At 39.3% G+C, this 21019-nt stretch overlaps 1 protein-coding gene across 17 annotated transcripts in view; it reads left to right on the top strand.

Moving 5' to 3' along the window:
- The window catches only part of Picalm (phosphatidylinositol binding clathrin assembly protein), a 72672-nt gene that overhangs the window by 11807 nt on the left and 39846 nt on the right, over nucleotides 1-21019 (top strand). For all 17 annotated transcript variants that reach the window (XM_004632566.2, XM_004632559.3, XM_004632563.2 and 14 more), the window contains exons 4-11: nucleotides 4613-4706; nucleotides 7140-7251; nucleotides 9603-9709; nucleotides 11705-11746; nucleotides 16351-16436; nucleotides 17942-18065; nucleotides 19228-19364; nucleotides 20048-20151. In XM_004632566.2, coding sequence (XP_004632623.1) covers nucleotides 4613-4706; nucleotides 7140-7251; nucleotides 9603-9709; nucleotides 11705-11746; nucleotides 16351-16436; nucleotides 17942-18065; nucleotides 19228-19364; nucleotides 20048-20151 — 806 coding nt within the window. The remainder of the gene's footprint in view (nucleotides 1-4612; nucleotides 4707-7139; nucleotides 7252-9602; nucleotides 9710-11704; nucleotides 11747-16350; nucleotides 16437-17941; nucleotides 18066-19227; nucleotides 19365-20047; nucleotides 20152-21019) is intronic.

Below are 21019 nucleotides of genomic sequence, written 5' to 3'. Positions count from 1 at the left end.
AAGGAAGGAAGGAAGGAGGGAGGGAGGGAAGGGAGGGAGGGAGGGAGGGAGGGAAGGAAGGTAGGAAAGTAGGAAAGTAGGAAAGTAGGAAGGTAGGTAGGTAAACTTACAATGCAGGGGCTGGGAGATGGCTCAGTAGAATAAGCACTTGCCTGGCAAGCCCAAGTGTCTGAGTTCAATTCCCTGTTCTGCCAAGAAAAAAAAAAAGAAACAAAAAAACCAAACCTACAACGCATTCCTGTCTTGTATTTGGACAAGTACCTGATTTTAATTACAGCCTGCTTGTGAAATCATATAACTAGTCTTGCACATAAAATATGAATTGTCATGCATTTGGCTTCATTCAGATCCAATTATTTGCATTGGTAAAGTATTTCAATTCCTTCCAAGTTTAACAAGGTTGTATTCTCTAGTAATGGAGGATCTTTCTTACGTAAGGAATTTAAAGGTTTGGGGAAGAAATGTGGAGGCTCGTGAGATAGGAAGGAATCAGCAGTATCCTCTGTTTGGCATGAGACCTTGGGAAGATGGCACTTTGTACTGAGGAGATTTGGGGAAGCATTGTAGGATGTAGTGACAAAAGAATTAAGGATGCCTGTGATATAAAAATGTAAACAGGCTGAAATATCACGTAGGTTCTTTTTTTTAAAATTATTTATTTATTTTTATTTATTACCTTTATTTATTGTATGTGTGTGTGGCCAGCTCAGCCCACCAGGGGGCGCGGCTGGCTGGCATGTGGTGCTGGGGGATCGAACCATGGTCCCTGTGCTTTGCCAAGCTTGTTTCAAGTAGGTGCTTCAGACCATTGAGCCATCTCTCCAGCCCAATAAGGTTTTTTTTTTGCTTCCTCAAATGCCTTCAGGGCACTTGTGGCCAGCGGGAGAGTTGTGAAGTTCGAACTCCAGCAACCTGAGGCTGACAGCTTTGTGGAAGCAGCCACTTAAAGGACTGAGCTAGGGCCAGGCCCCCCTCACGTAGGTTCTTTGACATTCTAACTTGGAATTTAGGAGTTTAGTTCTAGGAATATGTTAATGGCATTTTGGTAATTTCAGCCTTGGACTGAAAGGAGTGAGTCCAGAGAGGAAGTGTGCTGTGGGAGGAGAGACTGCAGGAATACTTGGAGGCATACCAACATGTGCAGTATTGAAAGGGTTGGTAGAGAGGACTGCAGTAACTGCAACGGAAAAGCAAAGAGGGCGTGCGTGCGTGCGTGTGCGTGGGAAATATTTCTCAGGAATGAGCTGGGCAAGGTGGGAGATGCCTGTACTGCCGCTCTGTAATCTCAGCTCCTTAGGAGGATGAAGCAGGACTGCAAGTTTGAGGCTAGCCTGGACAATTTAGCAAGGTCATGTCAGAATAACAGGGCTGGCTAATGGTATAGCTTTAATTGTGCAGCTTATGTCGCCCTGGATTTGAGCCCCACTATGTACTGTGGGAAAAGAAGAGAATAAAGAAAATTTCACTGATCTGAGAAATTTAGGTATGATCTTGGAAAGTACTTATTGAAGAGGCAGTGTGAATTTTATGCCCTGAGCTGGAGGAATTTAACTGGAGTGGTTAGAGCAGGGCCCGTGGGGAAGAACTGTAGAGAACGTGAAGTCAGCTTAAGTGTAGTTCGGGTTCAGGAGGGTCAATCTTATTTCTGCGTTATGTGTCTCTAAGAGAAGTTTTAGAGTTTGTGCGCAGCTAGGGAAGTAAAAATAGGTTTGAGAGAGTACCGAGAAGGCCAAGGGGATGTGGGTAATGCGGATTACACGCTTGAGGTTGATGGTGATGGCTGTAGTTTCACCATTTTGCCCAGTTTTCTTTTTCTTCTTTATGCATTTAGTACAGGGTCTCACTACACAGATCCGACTCTAATTCTCCTGTTGTCAGCCTTCTGAGTGCTGGGATTCCAGGCACGGGCCCCCACGCCCCGTCTCAATCATGGTCTCAGCCCATCCTGGGGGCGAGGCTGGCACAACACAGCAGGGATCAGACTCTGGTCCCTGTGTCCGCCTAAGCAGGCACTGAGTCCCCTGAACTGGCTGGCTGGCCCCAGCTTTCTAGGATACAAGTGTATATGGACTCAGGTAAGTCAGGTGTGTGTGTGTGCCGCCAAGATTGCACCTTGCCAGAGGACTGCAAGGGAAAGACGGAAGTGCAAGAAAACTGAGGATGTTTACAAGGGAGTGTTTACAACAGTAAGCTAAGCTAACTGGAGCAAGTAAAAGTGAGAAGAGTTCAGTGTGGGTTGTGCTAGAATCCACACACGTAGGTTTTGGTTTTGATTATGAAAAATAATTTGGATTTGAGGCTTCTTGGCTAAAGATACCAAAAAGTTAAAAGATTATCGTTATTATAGATTGTGGTGTGTGAATATTGCCTCCTTTGTTGGGGAGCTGAGATCGGGGTAGTATGTCTGCTAGCAGTAAGATTAGGATTTTTAGCAGTGGTGACACCCTGTGGTGTGCACACTGCAGCAGACTGTTGATCATTGAAAGCTCTAAAAGGTTGCCCACTGCTGCCCTAAGGGATGACGCGAAGGGCCTTTGAACTCAGGATTGGGTTAGGTAGATGCTGAGGGTACCCACAAGGGGCTGAGCCAGTGTTCCTGTCTCCTGTAATAGACCAGAAGATGAGGATGACTTCAGCAGTAAAAAGGGTGGAGGATTTAAAAAGGTGTCAGTGGTAACTGATAAAATGAAAATATGATGTTTATGAAAACAAAGGATTGCAAAGAGGAGGTGGTATTGTTACCCTAAAGTTCAGCAGCTAGTACCTGCGTAGTTTTGCACTTGCAACAGTTCTAGGGGGTAAACCAGTAAGCTAATTAGGCTAAAGCTGATCAAGCTAATTGTCAGTTATTAAAAACTCTTTTGTATCCTGCAAAGCACTGATACTGTCTTTTTATAATTTTGTTGTTTTTCTGGCATCTAGGCTGGTGGTTGATTAACCAACTCAGGTTATTGCAGCTGTTTTATAAATACTGGTCATTTGCGAATTAGGCAGTGCCTACAGTTTGTTTGGTTTTTTTAATATGGGTTCAGAAAAAGCACTGTTTTGGATGTCAGTATACCTACGTTTATTTACATAAAGATTCTATTGCAGTGGCAAACTTTGAAACACTGGAAAGACACCATGACTTGAAGGCAGATTTATTGACATCGACAGGCACTGGTTGGGGTCATCCCCAGACTATCAGGTCCTGATCTCCAGTGGTCTAGGGCCTTTGTAGGGTGTACACGCAGGAGGTCCAAACGTGAGACAGAACAGCCTGGAAGCTTTCTGGCTATCTAGCGAGGGGAGGCCATTGGTTACAAGGGTAGTTTAATGATCATCAATTTGTGAAGCTCAGTACGTTGTTCCAGTCGGGCATTTTGTGTGTCTGGCCACGCTCCTGTAGTTACGGGGGTGAAGAAAGTAGTGACAAAGCCGTGAAGCAGTTACTGAGCTGGGCGCTTTGCAAAGAACAAAGTTTTAAAAAGAATTTCCTTGTACAGTTTTTCCTTTCACTATCACTGATTAGTTTTCAGATTTTGAATCATGCAACAGTTTCGCCAGCCCTAAAATTCCATCATCTATGAATGGCCGCAGTCATATAGGCAGCCCTTGGCCCTGGCTCATGCCTCAGCCCTAGGGCCGTCTGCTTACCTGACACTTTCCGTATACTAGTTATGTACCGTTATAATTTATTCAGTGGCACTAATATTTCAACCTTTGAAAGTTTGTATTTGGAGATGTTTAATGTATTTTAATATTTGATTTTTGGTGAGGAGTACTAGAGATGGAATAGAAGTCTTCACACTAAGCTAAATCCCGAGCCCCTTTTTGAGACAATCTTGCTAAGTTGCTAAATTGTCCAGGCTGGGCCTGAACTTGGAATCTTCCTGTCTCAGTCTCTCAGAGGGTAGAAATTACAGGTGTGTGCCACCGTGCTCAGCCAGACTGTCATTAAATAGTGCTCTTAGTGTCTCTTATTTAAAAAATAGATTAGGAAAACTTGAAAAATTTGCCTTTTAGTCATAAAGTGGTTATAATTTTTTTGTATGAAAAGCCATTGCTGTTTTAGTCATGAATAAAATACTTTAAAAAAATTTATTTATTTTTTGCGATACTGGGGATTGAACTCAGGACCCTGTCCTTGCCAAGCAGAGCTTACTCTACTCAGCTACCTCCCTAGCCCTGAAATACCTTAAATGAAGCAGTGTTCTAACACTTTGATGTTAGAGGTGTTTAAATGTTAACTTGAAGCGTATAATTTTCTTGTTATTTAGTAAAGAGAAAAAAACTAGAATATCTACCCTTTCTACATAGTGATTGGTTGTGAGGATCACGATTTCCTCATGTGAGAAGTGCGCCCTACCTGGCCAGCACAGTGTAAATGTTTGGTCTTTTGTCTCATGCTGTATGTCTTTGGTTTTGGTTTCAAATGAACGTATAAGAAGTCTGGTGGTGTCTTTGCTTTTTTGTATATGACCTACATTTGAGGTTTGAAGTTCAAAAATGACTTAAAATGTGTGCCATTTCACAGGAACTTTATTCTCTGTGTAAGTAGAGAACTAGGTGTGGGCTTGAAGTGTAGATTTAATACCAAATTCACTTTTTTCTTTTGTTGCTTTAATAAAAGGGCTGATGGTGTCATGAGAACAATGAACACAGAAAAACTCTTAAAAACTGTACCCATTATCCAAAATCAAATGGATGCACTTCTGGATTTTAATGTAAGTTGGTTATAATTTAGTGATTTTAAGATTTTTATAAATTAGATCATTGCAAACTGATCAGTGTTTATTTTCAACTATTAGCAGAGTTTTTCATGCTGTGATATCCTATTAGCTAAAGATTTTCTGTAAATGTGGTTTCAAGTCAAATTATTTTTCATTTTATGCTTTACTCTTAATTTCTTACATGCTTCTCTACTTCTAAAATTTTAGGATATACATGCTAAAAAGAAAATTGATGGAGGGATAAAGAAATCGATTTGAAAATTTGCTATCTTTGGATAATGGCTTTTAGATTTTACAATGTGTGAGAATTTTCTTTATGAATAAATACCTTAATGTTTTATTTCTGTCTGATTTGTAGGCTTCAGAGCATAACAATTATTCAAAAATAAAGACATGTTCAAATAGCATTTATAATCTTTGATTATGTATTTGCCAAAGGGTGTTGTTTTCTCTGTAATTTTTATTCTAATGACCTTTATTTGCCAGCGTTGTCTTGTGCATCCCGTTAGAAGTTAGTATATTTTCAGTTTTAGTATCTGTTCCCTTCCTCCTCTGGTCTTTCCCTCCCTTCCCCTCAAGCATCTGAGTGCAGGGTAGTAATTATGACAGTTGCACAATGAAATTGATTATTATTTTACGTTATTAGTCGTTAAGTCTCTTCAGGCAGAAGGCAGGTGAGCCTTGTTCTCTGCCGTGTCCCCCAGTACTCGGGGACGTACAGCCTAGACTGAGTGTTCAGTAAATGACAGCTAAGTGAATCAGGTGAGTGTCTTATAGACTAGAACAGGCTGGTCAGCCTGTAACCCATCGCCCATTGCCTGTTTCTGTGTGGTTTGCTAGCTAAGATGTGATTTTTCTACACGGTATTTAACTGGCTGAAAAAAGAGTGTTTTGCAATATGTGGAAATTATGACATTCAAATTTCAACATTCCAGTAGTGTTATCAGAACATATGCAAGTTCATTGACTGAGGCACTGTTCATGATTGCTTTTGCGTTATAATAGAAGCCCACAAAATCTGCAATATTTATCATCTGATCTTTTATCCCCGTCAGAACAAATTAAAAAAAAAAAACAAAAAAAACCCAGCTTTCTGACTCCCAGAAGACATAGGAGACTAATGTAAATCCAGAATTATTTTGGCTTATAAAGAGAAGTGGTAACAAACAGCACACTGCAGCACCTGTGCTTTAGGTTTGCCACCACCAGTATAGAGGCTCTGGGGTACAAGAGTAATTTTCTTTTTCACTTACTAGATTGTTGGACATCTATATAAAATTATTCTTTCCAGTGCTTGCATTATGTAGCAATTTATCTGATCCTTCTGTTGATAGGTATTTAGTATTTCTAGCTTTGGATTCTGAACAGTGTATCCCTGAATACTATGCGTGTGCTTTATCTAATCATTTGTTATCTTTTAAAAAAATTGTTTTTAATTGAGATAGTTTCACTGTGTAGTGCGGACTAGCCTTGAACTTACCTGGTAGCTCAGGCTGGCCTCAAGCTTGTTAGGATCCTTCCTCCTTAGCCTCCTGACTGCTGTGTGTGCAGACATGTACTAGCATGTACTACCATGCCTAGCTGTAAACATTTTAAAGGGGGTAATATGTGGGAAAATAATACTGGTTCAAGGGATTTAAACATTTTAAAATAAATATTGCCATTTTGACTCCAAAAGTATTTAACCAAGCACTTGTTAGTAGGTGCCTCCTTTTCTTATTAGCATTAATACCTCTGTATTTTATATTAGTCTGAAGTTAAAGAGAATATTTTCATAATGTAATTTGATCATTTTAATTTATGTCCTAAGTGAGCTTTTTCCCACATGCTAGCCATATATATTTTCTGTTTTGGAAGGTATGTAACTTATTTGGATTCTTATGAGATGGAAATGAAGTTTGTAACATACTCTGCAAATGCTTTGTTGCAGTTTGTTGTGTACTAAGTTTGTGCTTATGTTTAGTTAGTATCGATACAAAATAATTCAATAAATCTTTCATGAGTTAAAAGAGCTTTGCCTAAATATGGGCTTTATTATACTATTAGAATTATTTATGTCGTAATGAATTAATGAAAAGACCAAATGTAGCCCAGGAATTTTAAAACTTAAAGGACAAGAGACATTACTTTTCTCCTTATAATGCAGTTTTGAACTAAATTTAATTTTCAAAAATTGCAATTGGTTTGCTTGAAGTTTTTGAATAAATTTGAACTCTTTAAGATTTTTGGCAATATGTGGCTTCCAACTCTCAGGAATTAGAAATTTCATATATTGGAAAACTTACATATAGTGTATAAGACAACATAAGTACCTTTTTTCCCCTCTAATATGCCTAAATATTTTAATGTATTGTGTTTTTCTGTGAAAAAAGTTTTTTAATGTCACTTAGCCAATGAGATGGTCTAATTTTCCATTTTTGTCTCCAGGTTAATAGCAACGAACTTACAAATGGTGTGATAAATGCTGCCTTCATGCTCCTGTTCAAAGACGCCATTAGACTATTTGCAGCATACAATGAAGGAATTATTAACCTGTTGGGTAAATAATGCTCTAGCCTTGTAACATTTTGTCTTGTCATGTTAAGTAAATAATGTTAACTCATTTGTTAACTGAAAGCTATGTCAAATGAGTTGTATCCATTCACTTTATTAATTATTTGGGAAAAAAATACCCGGTTGTGTATGCAAATGATTTAATTCTTACTGAGTTTTTTTTAATAGACAAAATTAATTTTATTTGCATTTGTTTTATGCTTAATTTATTCCTGTGCCGAAAGTTTTTGTTTTCTTCCGTTCCTTCTGGGATATCTTTTTCTTCTGTGCACCTTCCTCCTCTGGTTTGGGAACAGCTTGTTCCTTTGCAGTGAGGATCATCTCAGTGTGGCAGGGGAGCTCGTGTGTGGATTAATCCGGCCACGAGCTCTATAAGTACGGCGGCGCGTCTTGGGTGCTCTGTTCACCTGGATGTGTTCAGTAACCAGAGAATAATCTACATTTAACCCCTTAAGCTCAGCATTACTCTACATTTTTAAGCATATGCAGCAAAAATTCAGCACTCTTTTTCGGCCACTGACCCTGTGTCCAGCCCCACGGTTTGGCCTGGGCACACCTACCAACTCCACCATTGTAATGCTGGGATGGTACACGTTGCTTCTTTAATGTGACATCCTTCAGATACTTGATGGCCTTTCGGATGCACATACCCTTGGTGGCCTGGGCAGTTTCATGCGTGTTCTTAAAGTGCGAAGATTTGAGCCTCTTGATTTGCGTGATTTTGTGGGGTTTTCTGGGTCAAGAGAGTAGTGACCATTTTCAGTCACCTCGGGTGCTCAGGAAGAGGAAGGAGCTTGCTAAGCTTTAGCTAGAGGAAGTCTTTCCTTTCGTGGGTGGCTCAGCCTGCGCTGGGGGCAGGGCTGCGGTGGCACGTGGTGCCAGGGATCAAGCCACGGTTCCCGCACACTTGCCTGTGCTGGCCCTTTAAACCTCTGAGCTGTCTCGCCGCCCCCAACTGGATGCGCTTCAGATTTTTTAGATATAGCTGTATTTTTTCCAGCCATTTTATTAATTTTCAGAAATATTTCTTGATTTCTTTTTCCCAAGATGCTCAGGACTGAAGCAGGGCGCCGGACATGCTGAGCACACGTCCTACCCCTGCACTGCACCCGCAGGCCTGAAACTGAATTTAAAATCAGTCATTATTTTAAATGCACCAAGCTTTTTTTTTTTTTTTTTTTTTTTTTTTATTAAATGGGTGCCTTTTACTTTTGAAGCATTTGAGGAACTAGTGGCTTATGTATTCAATGTCAGTGCAGTTTTGGCTAGAAATGCCCTGTCTCGGTTACTTTTCTCTCATTGGTGGGATGAGACAAAATACCCAACACCGAAAATTAAGGAAGGAAAGGTTTATTTAGCTCACAGTTTGTGGAGGTTTCAGTCCATAACTCAGCTGGCCCCAAGGTGTAGTGGCATATGGCAGAGGGCAGCAGTTCATGGTGGTGAAAACAGCAAGAGCCAGAAGGGAGGCTCAGAGGCCGAGCAGCAGAGGCAGGAAGCGGGCCTCTCCCATGCTGTCTCCCGTGCTGAGCTTGCGTCAGGCCCAGGCTGGCTGCAGCACTCACAGCCGTATGCCCAGCATTGGACCCTGAACTGATCACCAAGTCTAGAAGCCGCCCCATTGACTGCAGGAGAATTGGAGGGCCACCTAGACACAAACCATGGCGTGCCCATTGCGTTGGCATTTGGGGGGGTAGAAAAGTGCTTTCACAGGTGTCGGGCGTCAGGTGAAATACTGTCATTGCAGTGTACTGGTTCTCTGCCTGTTCCTCCGTTTATAAAAATATTTTTATAGACTAGAATAAAATGTATTCAGAGGTGCTCTAATCCATAAAAATAAGGAAATTTGGCTTATTTTTCATAAATGAAAAAGTTTCCATATAGCTCTGAAAAGCGTAATCTTCTCTATGATTGGTGTAAATTAGGAGCATTACTGCTACTTTGTATGAAATTTAAATGGGCTTTCCAAGTGGCATTTAAACAGTAAACTGGGTGTCTTAATATGTTACTACTACTTACACTATTAAACGATTTGGAAATGATAGGTAGTGGTATTTTAAGTGGAATAAGGTGTGTGACATGGTACATCCAAGTATTTATGCAACTGTGAGAAGTACTGAACAAACTAGTAATATGAATAAAGCCAAACAATTTTGTATTTCGAATAGAACTCCTAATTTGCATCGAATACCTAAAATAATTTAACACTGGTATTTGTGTTGTAGTGTTAATGTTTTCTGAGAGACCTGTACAATCATTTTACAGCTATTACCTGATATTTTTCTTTTTAAGTATTATATTTTGTTATAAATAAAAGTGGTTTTATACTTTTGGCAGAAAAATATTTTGATATGAAAAAGAACCAGTGCAAAGAAGGTCTTGACATCTATAAGAAATTCTTGACTAGGATGACAAGAATCTCAGAGTTCCTCAAAGTTGCAGAGGTAAAATATCTTCCAGGAACTGTGCCTCCTCCTCCTCCTTTAGCGGGATGGGGAGTCTATATGCGTGGATTTTTGAAAAATCACTTTATTACCTAAGTGAAAGGAGTGCCTCCACTATAGAGAGGCATATATTCAGTCATGTTAATATGCTGTATTGAATTCTGTAGTATATATGTAGGAATTAATCCTATATGTACTATATATTTAATTCAGTATGGGATACTTAAAAATAATCTTAAAATTATTTACTTCTCTATAAGATAGTGGTGTATCATGGTGGCAATGGAATGTCGGGAATTAGCTGCTTGTTTTAGGCTTATTTTTTAAACTCTGAGAGAATATTCAGCAACAGTGCAAGATCCTTTTCCTTTGGTGAGCCCTGCAACTGGGCCACATAGTTCAGTTTTTTTATTTTTGAACAGAAATGAGTTTTATATATTTGTCCATTATTGGTTATATAAATAATGAAAAGCAGGTTATAGGGTAATCAGTTTGTAAATTTATTTTAAAAATAATTTTCTGAAATTGTCCCAAAAGGTATTTGCAGAGCCAGTCATGGGGGCATATAGCAAGCTGTTCTGAAGGCTGAGACAGGAGGATTGTGAGTTCAGAGCCAGCCTGGGCAAGTTAGTGAGACCCAGTCTCAAAATAAGAAGGGGTAGGTGTGCAGCTCAGTGTGCCTGGCCAGTAGGGTAGGCACCAGTGCCAACGAGGCAGTTGTCAGGCTTGTAGGCGTTATTTCGTTAGAGCACATCAGGAGTTCTTGCTTTGCCTTTTTCCACCCTCTGCCCATCACTGTCTCCCTGGGAGATCTAATTGAATAAGTACATCAGAATCATTGCTGTAGAACTAGGTTGGCATATTAGGCTCTATTATTGAAGTAATTTGTTCTAATGGAGATAGAAAAGGCTAGAACAGAATGATGAGACTTTTGAAAAAAATGGCTTTGTTTAATGTTGCTTACTGGAATTATTTTAATGTAAAGATTTTTTCAGTGATGGCTGGATATGGTGGGCGAACACCTGCAATACCAGTCACTGGGAAAGCTGAGGCAGGAAGATCACAACTTTGAGGGCAGCTGGGCAACTTAGTGAGACACTGTGTCTACCCCAAACCTACCTTCAAAGGAAAGCTAGGGATGTAGCTCACATTGGCAGAGTATTTGCCCAGCATATGGGAGGTGTTAGGTTTAATTCCCAATACCACACATTTTAAAAAAAAAAAAAAAAAAATCACATAGCTATAGGAGAGAATGCAATTTTCAAATTTGCATCCTGGAACAGGTAGAGTTACCTTTACTGCTGGAAATTGCCTAGTTTTCAAATATCAGGAAAAGTATGTTGGAATTTTGTCATGGAAACAGTCATATCCTGGCTAGATATCACTTGACATTGTATAAAACCTGACCAACTGACTGCGCACGGTGGTACCTATGTATCATCTCAGCCACTCAAAAGATCACAAGACCATCACAAGTTCAAGGCCAGACTGGGCAACTTAGTCATAAAGAAGGGATAGGGATGAGGCTCAGTGCTAGAGTTAGTCTACATAACTGGAGCATGTGTAGAGGTGACTGTCAAAGGAAGCAGGTTTTGTGAAGGACAAAGTCAATGTTAACAAGTTTGTTTCTTACCTTTTTTTAATGCCCCAAGTAACTTGTTTATGTTTTAGCCTTTCTTGTTCTTGCTGTAATGTTTTTACTATATGATATATGGAAGAGATGAATTTTTCATACTGTGGCAAAGTAGTGTCTAGAGGAGGTGGGGATTGTAACTTAACAGGTTTATTAAATTTCTAACTGGACATCTCTAGTTTGTCTGCTATTGTGATTTTTAGAACCATCAAATAATATCTAACCTGCTTGAAACATTGATATGATTAATTGGAGAATAAATATTTTTCTGATTTTTAAATTCTGTACAATATATCATTTTTCTAAATATTATTTGTAAAATATATTTATTATAATGCACTTCTTAAATATGTTTGTTACAGCAAGTTGGAATTGATAGAGGTGACATACCAGACCTTTCACAGGTAAGTGCATTGATAAAATACCATCCATTTGTAGTTTGTGTACTGAGGTATTAAGATGTATTTCTCCTACTATGTTTTTAGCTTCTGTTGTCAGAGATCAGTATGATTTGTAACGATTAACTTACTGCAGAAGTTTGTTCTAACATTATGACCACATAAAATGATTTACTCATGCTCTACAACACTATACTATTCCTTTATTTCCTTTAATGTCTTATATCATCATCAAAAAAGTTAAAAAGAAAAAATAGAGAACTGAGAGAAATATATTTTACAAGTTTTTCACTATAGTAATGGTAAATAATTATTTTATAGAAGATTTATTTTCATATTTTAAAGCTTCAGCTTTGGCTCTTTGATTCAGATCAAAATATGAAGTAGAGAGAAACCTCAAAACAATTAAGGGTTAAGAACAGGGTTTGGATAAAACTGTCAAATTTTAAGTGTAAGTTACACTTAGTTGACCTTATGACTCCACGATGAAATACACTCTAGGTTTTATTTTCATCATCCTAAAATGAGCATAGTACAGTATCTATTTGAGATGTATCTAATTGGGAGTAGAACGATTTCCGACTTAGAAGTCATACAGAACATTAAATCAGTGTTAGCTACTATTTTTCTTTTCATTATCATCATCTTCAAAAGATTTCAGCAAAGAAACTATCTGCAGGTGTTTTTAATATCTGACTTCTGGCTTATTGGCTATTAAAAAGGTACCTCACATGTACTATTTTTGTTATAAAACTTGAGTCAGCTCCTTCCTTAACATGTCTTACCTTGTTTTGAACTTTTCCAAGACATCTTTTAAACATTTGTTATTTGTTCTTACTGTTTTTCTTTGTACTTGGTCCTGACTCTGATCTCAAGACTAACAGGGTGTGATAGAGCTTGTTGATTATATATGTAGACAAAGCATTTGCACATATGCTGACATGAAAATAATTGTTTTTACTGAGATTGAGCATATTATTTTGGGCTACATTGCTGAATGGTATGTAGTATTACAAAATTATTTGAGATCTTACATTAACCTTTTACCCACTCTTTTTTTTTTTTTTTTTTTTTTTGTTTAGCCAGAACAAGTTATTTATTTATTTTTTTTTCTTTTCAAAGTTTTATTGATAAACATATAACAACGAGACAGTTTCAAATCAAATCGAGAGTACAGTTTCAACAAATAATACACTGCATATATTCTTAGTTTTATTTTTTATTTATTTTTTCTTTTTTCTTTTTTCTTTTACCCACTCTTTTTGTCATGCAGACTTCTGTATTTTGTTTAAAAATCATCAGACTGGGGCCAGGGAGATGGCTCAATAGAATAAGTGCTTCCCTGGCAAGTGCTAGGGTCTGAGTTCAATCTCCGGTTCCGTCAGAAAAAGAAAAATCATTAGACTTGGGCAGTAGATGGATGCTCTCTGTATGTATTTGAATGTTACACTGAGTTAGTCAGCCTCTTTCCCTACAATCCTTCATTGGTGATTTTTTGAGCAGAGAGAACAGCCCAAGCATTCTTTTAGTAATTTGAAATTTTTCAAAAGTCAACTAAAATAGGGCCAGCCAAATAGTTCAGGCAGATGCAGGGGCCAGGAGTTTGAACACTGGGCCTGCCATGCTGGCCCTGTCCCCGGGGCACACTGAGATTTGAGATTGAGACTGAGATTGAGATGGCGTGCACCTGTAATCCCAGCACTTGGGAGGCTGTAAACAGGAGGATTGCTACGAGTCCGATCTATGAAGTGAGACACTGTACACCCTGCCCTAAATACAAAAAAAAAAGTAAACTAAAACCTGTCTAAAAATTAAGGAAATGATAGTAATGCAGGATATTGTATTGATCATTGATGTCCTCAGGACCATCAGTTTTGAAAATGATGAGCAGACCCTCCGCTAGGATTGAAGGACGTACACATGCAGAGTTGATCTTACAACTTAGAATTTGATTTTAAGTGGTAGTCTACTAGTCAGGACATGACATTGGTTCTATCTCCCCAGTCCTTGTGCCCAGCCTTCCATGTGCAGTGACTGCTTTGATTTGTAATACTCATGAGCCTCCCTAATCTGAAAATCGGATACCCCAAGTGCTATGTAAGCTGAAGATTTGAGTGCCAGCATTACACTACAGATGGAAAATTCTGTGTCTAACTTTACGTAACAAGCTGTAGTTATGTGCCAGGTACACTAGAAATGTGCTGTGAAATTACATCTGGCTCTCTATATCAGATACATGTAAACTAAATGAATTCATATTTAGATTGGAGGCAGCATCCTCAGGTTATCTCAGTATATATGTGTAAATACTCATGAATTAGAAATCCATATTACATCTTGTCCTGAGCACTTGAGGTAAGGGATGTCCAACTTAGAGCATAATTTTATTCTTGAATTTATTATAAATAGAATCAATAATATCACTGGACTATAGTGTAGCAATAAGCAGTGTATCCTACTGTACTCTCCCAGCACAGATCCCTTGAGACAAGTATGTGTGACACTTGCTTCTGTAGACTGTGCAAGCAGTCCTGTAAGCTGATACCAGCTGAGTATTCCCAAAATCTGTTATTAATCCCCCCCCCCCCTTTTTTGTATTTAGGGCAGGGTCTACAGGATCTCACTACCCAGATTGATTTCACAGTGATTGTCTTTTTTTCAGCTTCCCAAGCTCTGGGATTATAGGCATGCGCCACCAGGCCCAGTCTCAATTGCTCTCTCAGCGCGCCTCCGGTGGGGCTGGCGCATCGTGCCGGGGATTGAACCCAGGCCGCTGCGCTCTGCCTAAGCAGGCACTTTAGTCTGCTGAGCTATCTGGCTGGCCCTGTTACTAAGTTCTGACGTCTACTTTCTGGAGATAGTGTCAGATCCCACAGGTTGAGGGCTCAGTTTTCAGAAATCCTCTCCCACACTTCTAAGCAGAGTCCCCTAGTTGTGCTTCTGACAAGCTATACATTATGGTTCTCAACAATGACTTCCTCTTTGCATTTGATTAATTTGCTAAAATGGCTCAGAAAACCCAGGGAAACACATTTACCAGGATTATGGAGGAGGTGGGGTGGAGTTTCCATTTGCTCTCTGGTCATGGATCTGTTGAGGAACTTCTGTGGTGGTCAGCTGTCCAGAAGCTCTCGGAACTTGGTCCTTTTGTGTTTTTATGGAGACTTCATTTTGTACCTGTTTTTAAGGCATGGAACATCATATAAAAATATGATTGAGGGGCCAGTGAGATAGCTCAGCAGTCTAAAGCGCCTGCCTAGGCAAGCACGCAGGGACCGCACAGGGACCATGGTTTGATCCTCAGCCCCACATGCCGCACCAGCCGCACCCCCAGGGTAGGCTGAGCTGGGCACAAAAAAGAAAGTGACGGGTGAAGTGGGTATATTCTAATGCTGACGCATTGAGTAGAGGCGGTCCGCAAGGCCTCCAGATCTTTATTACCCCCTCTAGCTTTCCTCCCTCCAGGGCTGGGGCAGGATCTCTTGAAATTCAGGTAGGAAGGAGTGGCTTCTTCTGAAATACCACTAGACAGAGTTGGTCAGGGGCTGGCCCGTGGCCAGCTGCAGGACGGGAGAACTAGGAAGATGTAACTAGTCTTGGCAGTGAGAAATTCTGGTTCCTGTGGCTTGTAGTGGGAACAAAAGGAGGGCAAGAGAAGGTGAAAGAGACAGGCGAGCAGACTGACTGACTTCACTTCAGGAGGCCACTTGGGAAGTCACAAGTGTCACAGAAGGTGTAGCCCAGGAGCAGCAGGCCCCTCAAATGGATGTACGCACACGCGCACACACACACACGGACTTGTACATCTGGTTTCTGCTCATGCTTGTGTTTTGAGATCTGTTTGTGTTGTTGAGTATGCCATTCATTCTTTTTTGCAGAATATTATTCTATTATTACAACCTGAAGCTTTCTAAATTAAACAGTACAGTTTTGGATTGCTTGTACTACTTGGCTGTTAGAGTAAAACCACTTTAAGTGTTCTAAAACTAGTGTTATAGAGAAAGTTTTTTATCTTCTGTGTAAATAGACTTGAAATTGGATCATTAAAGCAAATGTGTATTTAACTTTGTAAAAATCAGTTTCTTTTCCAAAAGGAATATACTCCCTGCAGTGATGTGTAAGTTAGCTGTTTCCTACCCTTAACAACATTTGCTACTGCTAATTTTTAAATTTAGTTTTATCCATACTGGTGGGTAAAAGGTTATTTCATTGTAATTTTAATTTGCATTTCCTTGATGATAGTCTGCAGTGTCATTTATCAGTAATAGTTTTAAAGTGCCTGGATAGTTACTCAGCAAGTACCTATTCAGTATCTGCTGCACGCTCACTGGTGCACCCAGCTTTTAAGAGTTTATTTTTACTTAAATACTATAAAAGGTGTAGGTACTTGTGTGACCTCCTTAATGTTTCATGTTTGCATCGTCTTCAGTCCCTGGTTTTGATGTTCATTAACACTTCCAGCTAGGTGATATTTGTGTGATAAAAAGAAGATTGTTGTTTTCATTAGGAAGCTGAAAGTCCTCTGTTAGTACATGAAGAGCGTGCTTGTTGTATTGCTTGGCTTTGACAGCCTGATTGTTAGCAGATTCTGAGTGTTTGTGCCATTTCAGGCCCCCAGCAGTCTTCTTGATGCTTTGGAACAGCATTTAGCCTCTTTGGAAGGAAAGAAGATCAAAGACTCTACAGCAGCAAGCAGGTACGTTATTCTTTACAGCAAAGGGTGAGAGCGGTTTTTCTGAGGAAAGGGATGAGTCCACCTCAAGTTCCAAGCTACTTAGTTTCTCTGTACTTAATTTACTGTAAGATGGCCTTATTGCGCTAGTCGCATAGAACTGGTAACAGGATTAACATGTGAGTTTGTAGAATAGTTCCTGATTCTTCATAAGTACCAGTGGTTGATAATGATGCCTTGGTTTAGAATTGTGTTCATAATGTCAGAACTTCACATGGAAATAGTCATAGATTGGTTTGTATGGTGCTTTATGATTATAACATACTTTTATGTTTACATAATCTTTTTAATAACCTTTAAAGTATATAGTAATGTTAAAGCTCGAATCTGGGATGTCTTGACTCAGGTTTCCTCATTTTCTCTAATCTTGTTTTATAGGATTATTGACAATGTCATACTTTTTTTAATTAAAAAGTATTATTAGTAGATACTTGCAGAACACACTGATTATATTCATTGTTGGGGGTTGGTATTTATATATAAAAATTAATTCTTTTCACTTTCCTTCCCTTTTTTCACTCCCCCATCTCAAGATCCCTTTACCATTTTCAAAAAATCTATCTCCCTGTATCCTGTTACCCATCTTTCACTAACATGTCATTTTAATCATTTTACATTTTGAGCTAATTTCCCAGGTAACATCAAATTGCAAATAACACAGGTCATCCCCTCTCAGTCTTAACCTAGTTTCTGTGCTGAGTAACTACTTGAGTAATTTGTAGTTTGTCAATGAAGATTTCCTAGCTGGGTGTGATGGCGCACACCTGTAATCTCAGCACTCAGGAAGCTGAAGCAGGTGGATCACTTCAACTTTGAGATCACCGTGGGCTACGAACAGATATATATTCTCTCTCTCTCTCTCTCTCTCTCTCTCTCTCTCTCTCTCTCTCTCATATCATATCATATCATATCATATCATATATCATATCATACAGATATATTCTCATTTTCTCGTCATGGTCATCCTCCTCCTTGGGGGATGATGTCTCTCGGTGTTGCTGTAGGGAAGCCCGCCTAGATAGGCGTTGCTGATTTCAGATGCTCATGCTTTGCTGTTCTTTTAATAAACGGCCTGTCCGTTGCAAATTAGTAGATGGTATTTTCCTCTGAGAACCTCAATAGTTGTTTTCATCAGGACTTCTCTGGGAGCATGAGCGTTCTTTTCTAACTGCATTGGTTCCATCTTTTAGGGCAGGGGAAAATTAATAGGCTCACTCTTGTGATCCCTTTCCAAAGTTTCATTAATATTTATTCTAAAAGCAGTGCTGTTTGTGTAAACCAACAATGTTATGCTTGGCACACGTGCTCTCGTGGTCGCTGGCTGGAGCGTTCACCTGAGGCACAGGTTCTGAGTCCGTGAGTTCAGTGGGCAGCTGTGGCTTGTCATGACAGGACTGCCAGATTATTTAATGACCTGAATGTAATGTACACTGCCTGGCAAAATGGCACATTACCTTTGTCACCCTTAGGGCCACAACCCTTTCCAATGCAGTCTCTTCTCTGGCAAGCACTGGCCTGTCTTTGACCAAAGTGGATGAAAGGGAAAAGCAGGCAGCATTAGAGGAAGAACAAGCTCGTTTAAAAGCTTTAAAGGTACGTGTCTGTGTTCTCTTTTTGTAAAACAAGAGTAGGTATTCATTAATGAAATGGAACTTCACACACACTTAACAATTTTTTTTTTTTTTTTCCCGATGGCAGAACTGGGGATTGAGTGTAGACCCTTGCGCTTGCCAAGGAGGCACTTGCTCCACTGAGCCATCTCCCTGCCCCTCACTTAACAATTTTTCATGTGTAGCTATTACATGAGCTGAAACTGTTTTAATTTTTTTATCCTGACATATGAAATGTGATCAAAATATGCAGTGAATGTTTAAATTTAAAAAATACATAAGATACATTATCGGGGGCCGGGGAGATGGCTGAGTGGAATAAGCACTTCCTGGCAAGTGCAAGGGCCTGAGTTCAATCCCCGGTTCTGCAAAAAAAAAAAAATCTTGGGGACCAGGGAGATGGCTCAGTGGAATAAGCGCTTCACTAGCAAGCATAAGGGCCTAAGTTCAATCCCCAGTTCCGCCAAAAATAAAATAAGATACATTATCATTAATAATCCTCAGAATACTCCTCCTTGCTTTGAACACAATTATCCCATGTTTTGTGCCACTTTCTGAGACATCTCTGGAAGTCTTGTTCTACATGAGTCTTTATAGGGTATCAGAAATATGGAGAATGCTGTTGCCAAGTCCCATCCAGTGATAAAGCAGGTAAGATAGGACAGCGTGTCTGCTTTCACCTTATCCAAATCTGGCATCAGGCAACTTTTGGCTCTTACCCTGCTGTCAAAATGATCATGAGTAGGTATGTTATGAGTAGAGGCAGCTGTTGATGCACCTATAGACACTCACAAAAAGAGACTTCCAAGAATGATGTTATAAGGGTGGGACTATAGCTCAGCAGCATAAGCGCCTGACTGGCCAATGTAAGGTTCTGCGTTTGATTCCCAGTACCAAAAAAAATAAGAATGATGTAAGTGTATTTCAGTGGAACGGGAGTATGAATGGTAGTGCTCTTTTACTGTGGTAAAATTTTTAAATCGAAACAGTCACTGTGTTTTTTTAATCACATCGACTAGAATGATTGGCAAAAAGAGTGAAGGAATGCTTTTCCACTGTCAGAACTGTTACACAGTGCTTCTTTCCAGAGGTTCTATAAACAGATCTAGTCTGAATTTCTTACGGTAGTTTCCCTTTCTCACCAGGAACAACGCCTAAAAGAACTTGCAAAGAAACCTCATACCTCTTTAACAACTGCAGCCTCTCCTGTGTCCAGCTCAGCAGGGGGCATAATGACTGCACCAGCCATTGACATATTTTCTACCCCTAGTTCTTCTAACAGGTATGCCGAGTGATTTAAGATCACCTTTGGGTATTTGATATGCAAAGATTTCTCATAGAAATTTGCAGAGCTTTTTAGGTTTACTTTATAATTTTGTATACCCATAAGCTCATACAAGAGCTGGTGATGACAAGGCATAATTGATAGTTTCTAAAGTGATAAAATCTATTTTGCATATTTAAATGAAGGTGCCTAAATTACTAATTGATAGTAATTGGAATATTGCTCAGGAAATCATTGTTTTTCTAAATCATTGAGTCTTTCCAGGAAAACGGTTACTATTTGAATCTTATATAAACTTAAGATATGCCAGGCATGGTGGCCCTTGCCTGTAATACCAGCACTCGGGAGGCTGAAGCAGGAGGATTGCCACAAGTTCGAGGCCAGCCTGTATTATGTAGTGAGTTCAAAGCCAGGCTGAGCTATGTAATAAGACTCCTTTATCTCAAAAACAGCAACAACAATAATGAAAATCACGCACCCACTTCAGGCATGGTGTTGGACCTTCCCAGGACTTCTTTAGAATGCACACTTCCGTGGGAGTGACATCAGTCACCTTGCTGAATCTTTTCCTCCTCTTGAGGTGTACCTAACTGGGGCTTAGTGTGCTGGTGGTGCTGGTGGTGGGTAATGTAGCAAGGTTTATCCAGAAAGTAAAGCACTTTTTGAAAATAATTCCTTAGCTCTTCAAAGCTGCCCAGTGACCTGCTGGATTTGCAGCCGCCGCCTTTTCATCCGTCTGTACATGCGATGTCAGCTGCTTCTCAGGTAGCAGGTGCGTGGGCAGGTGAGTATTAAGCAAGGCTGTTTCAGATCCTACATAGGCACAAGGTGTTTCACTTAGGTAGTAGTTGTAGGCTACACTCGACACACGGAAACTTGAGAAATATTAAGGGTATTAAAGTGGTAGTACACTACTTTTATCTCTTGAAGACATTTTAGATACGATTTTTGAAATTAAAAAATGAAGTTTAATGAAGCTAAAGATAAAGGGACCACCAAGCTAAGTGAGAAATTACTCTTCTAATACGAATTTTGATTCCATAATCAGAAAATACATAGTGGTGTTCTGCTTTTAATATGGGGTAAATAATACCTCCTTACTTATGAGGAATATTTGATAACTTTTTAAATCAGATTGTACTATCAAGCAGTGAAATATGTTGCAACAGTGTAATTTCTTCACATTTAGTTTGTTTTAAATATTGATTTAATCCAAACCTGTAAGATTTTTGGTAGTGAAAGAACTTTCTCCTAGTACTAGCAGGAATACGTAGCTCCTCTTGAGTAGCTCTTTGATTAGAAAGTGATGTGACCATAGCCTGCCATCTTGGGAGGACAGATACGTAGTCACTACCGGTTTTTACAGTTTCACTTGGGCATCTAGTTTTCAGAGCGTCTCCTTCGATTGATTTTGTTGAATAACATTCTTTTTTATTTATTTAGACAACTCATACAGAATTTTACTTAACAAAGTAATATGAATTTCACAGTATTTGTTGTAATACATGGTATTGTCTTACAACCAGCTATTCATAGTACTGGATATATACACATAAAATTGGAAGAAGAAAAAACTGGAGCAACGTATAAGAAATTAAGAAAAGAAAAAGTACAAACAATTGAAAAAAAGGAGACGAAGCTAATTAGAGCAT

Source organism: Octodon degus, unplaced genomic scaffold (assembly GCF_000260255.1).
Source record: "Octodon degus isolate 3935 unplaced genomic scaffold, OctDeg1.0 scaffold00049, whole genome shotgun sequence".
In the NCBI taxonomy this organism is placed as follows: Eukaryota; Metazoa; Chordata; class Mammalia; order Rodentia; family Octodontidae; genus Octodon; species Octodon degus.
This window is presented reverse-complemented; position numbering and strand designations above follow the sequence as displayed.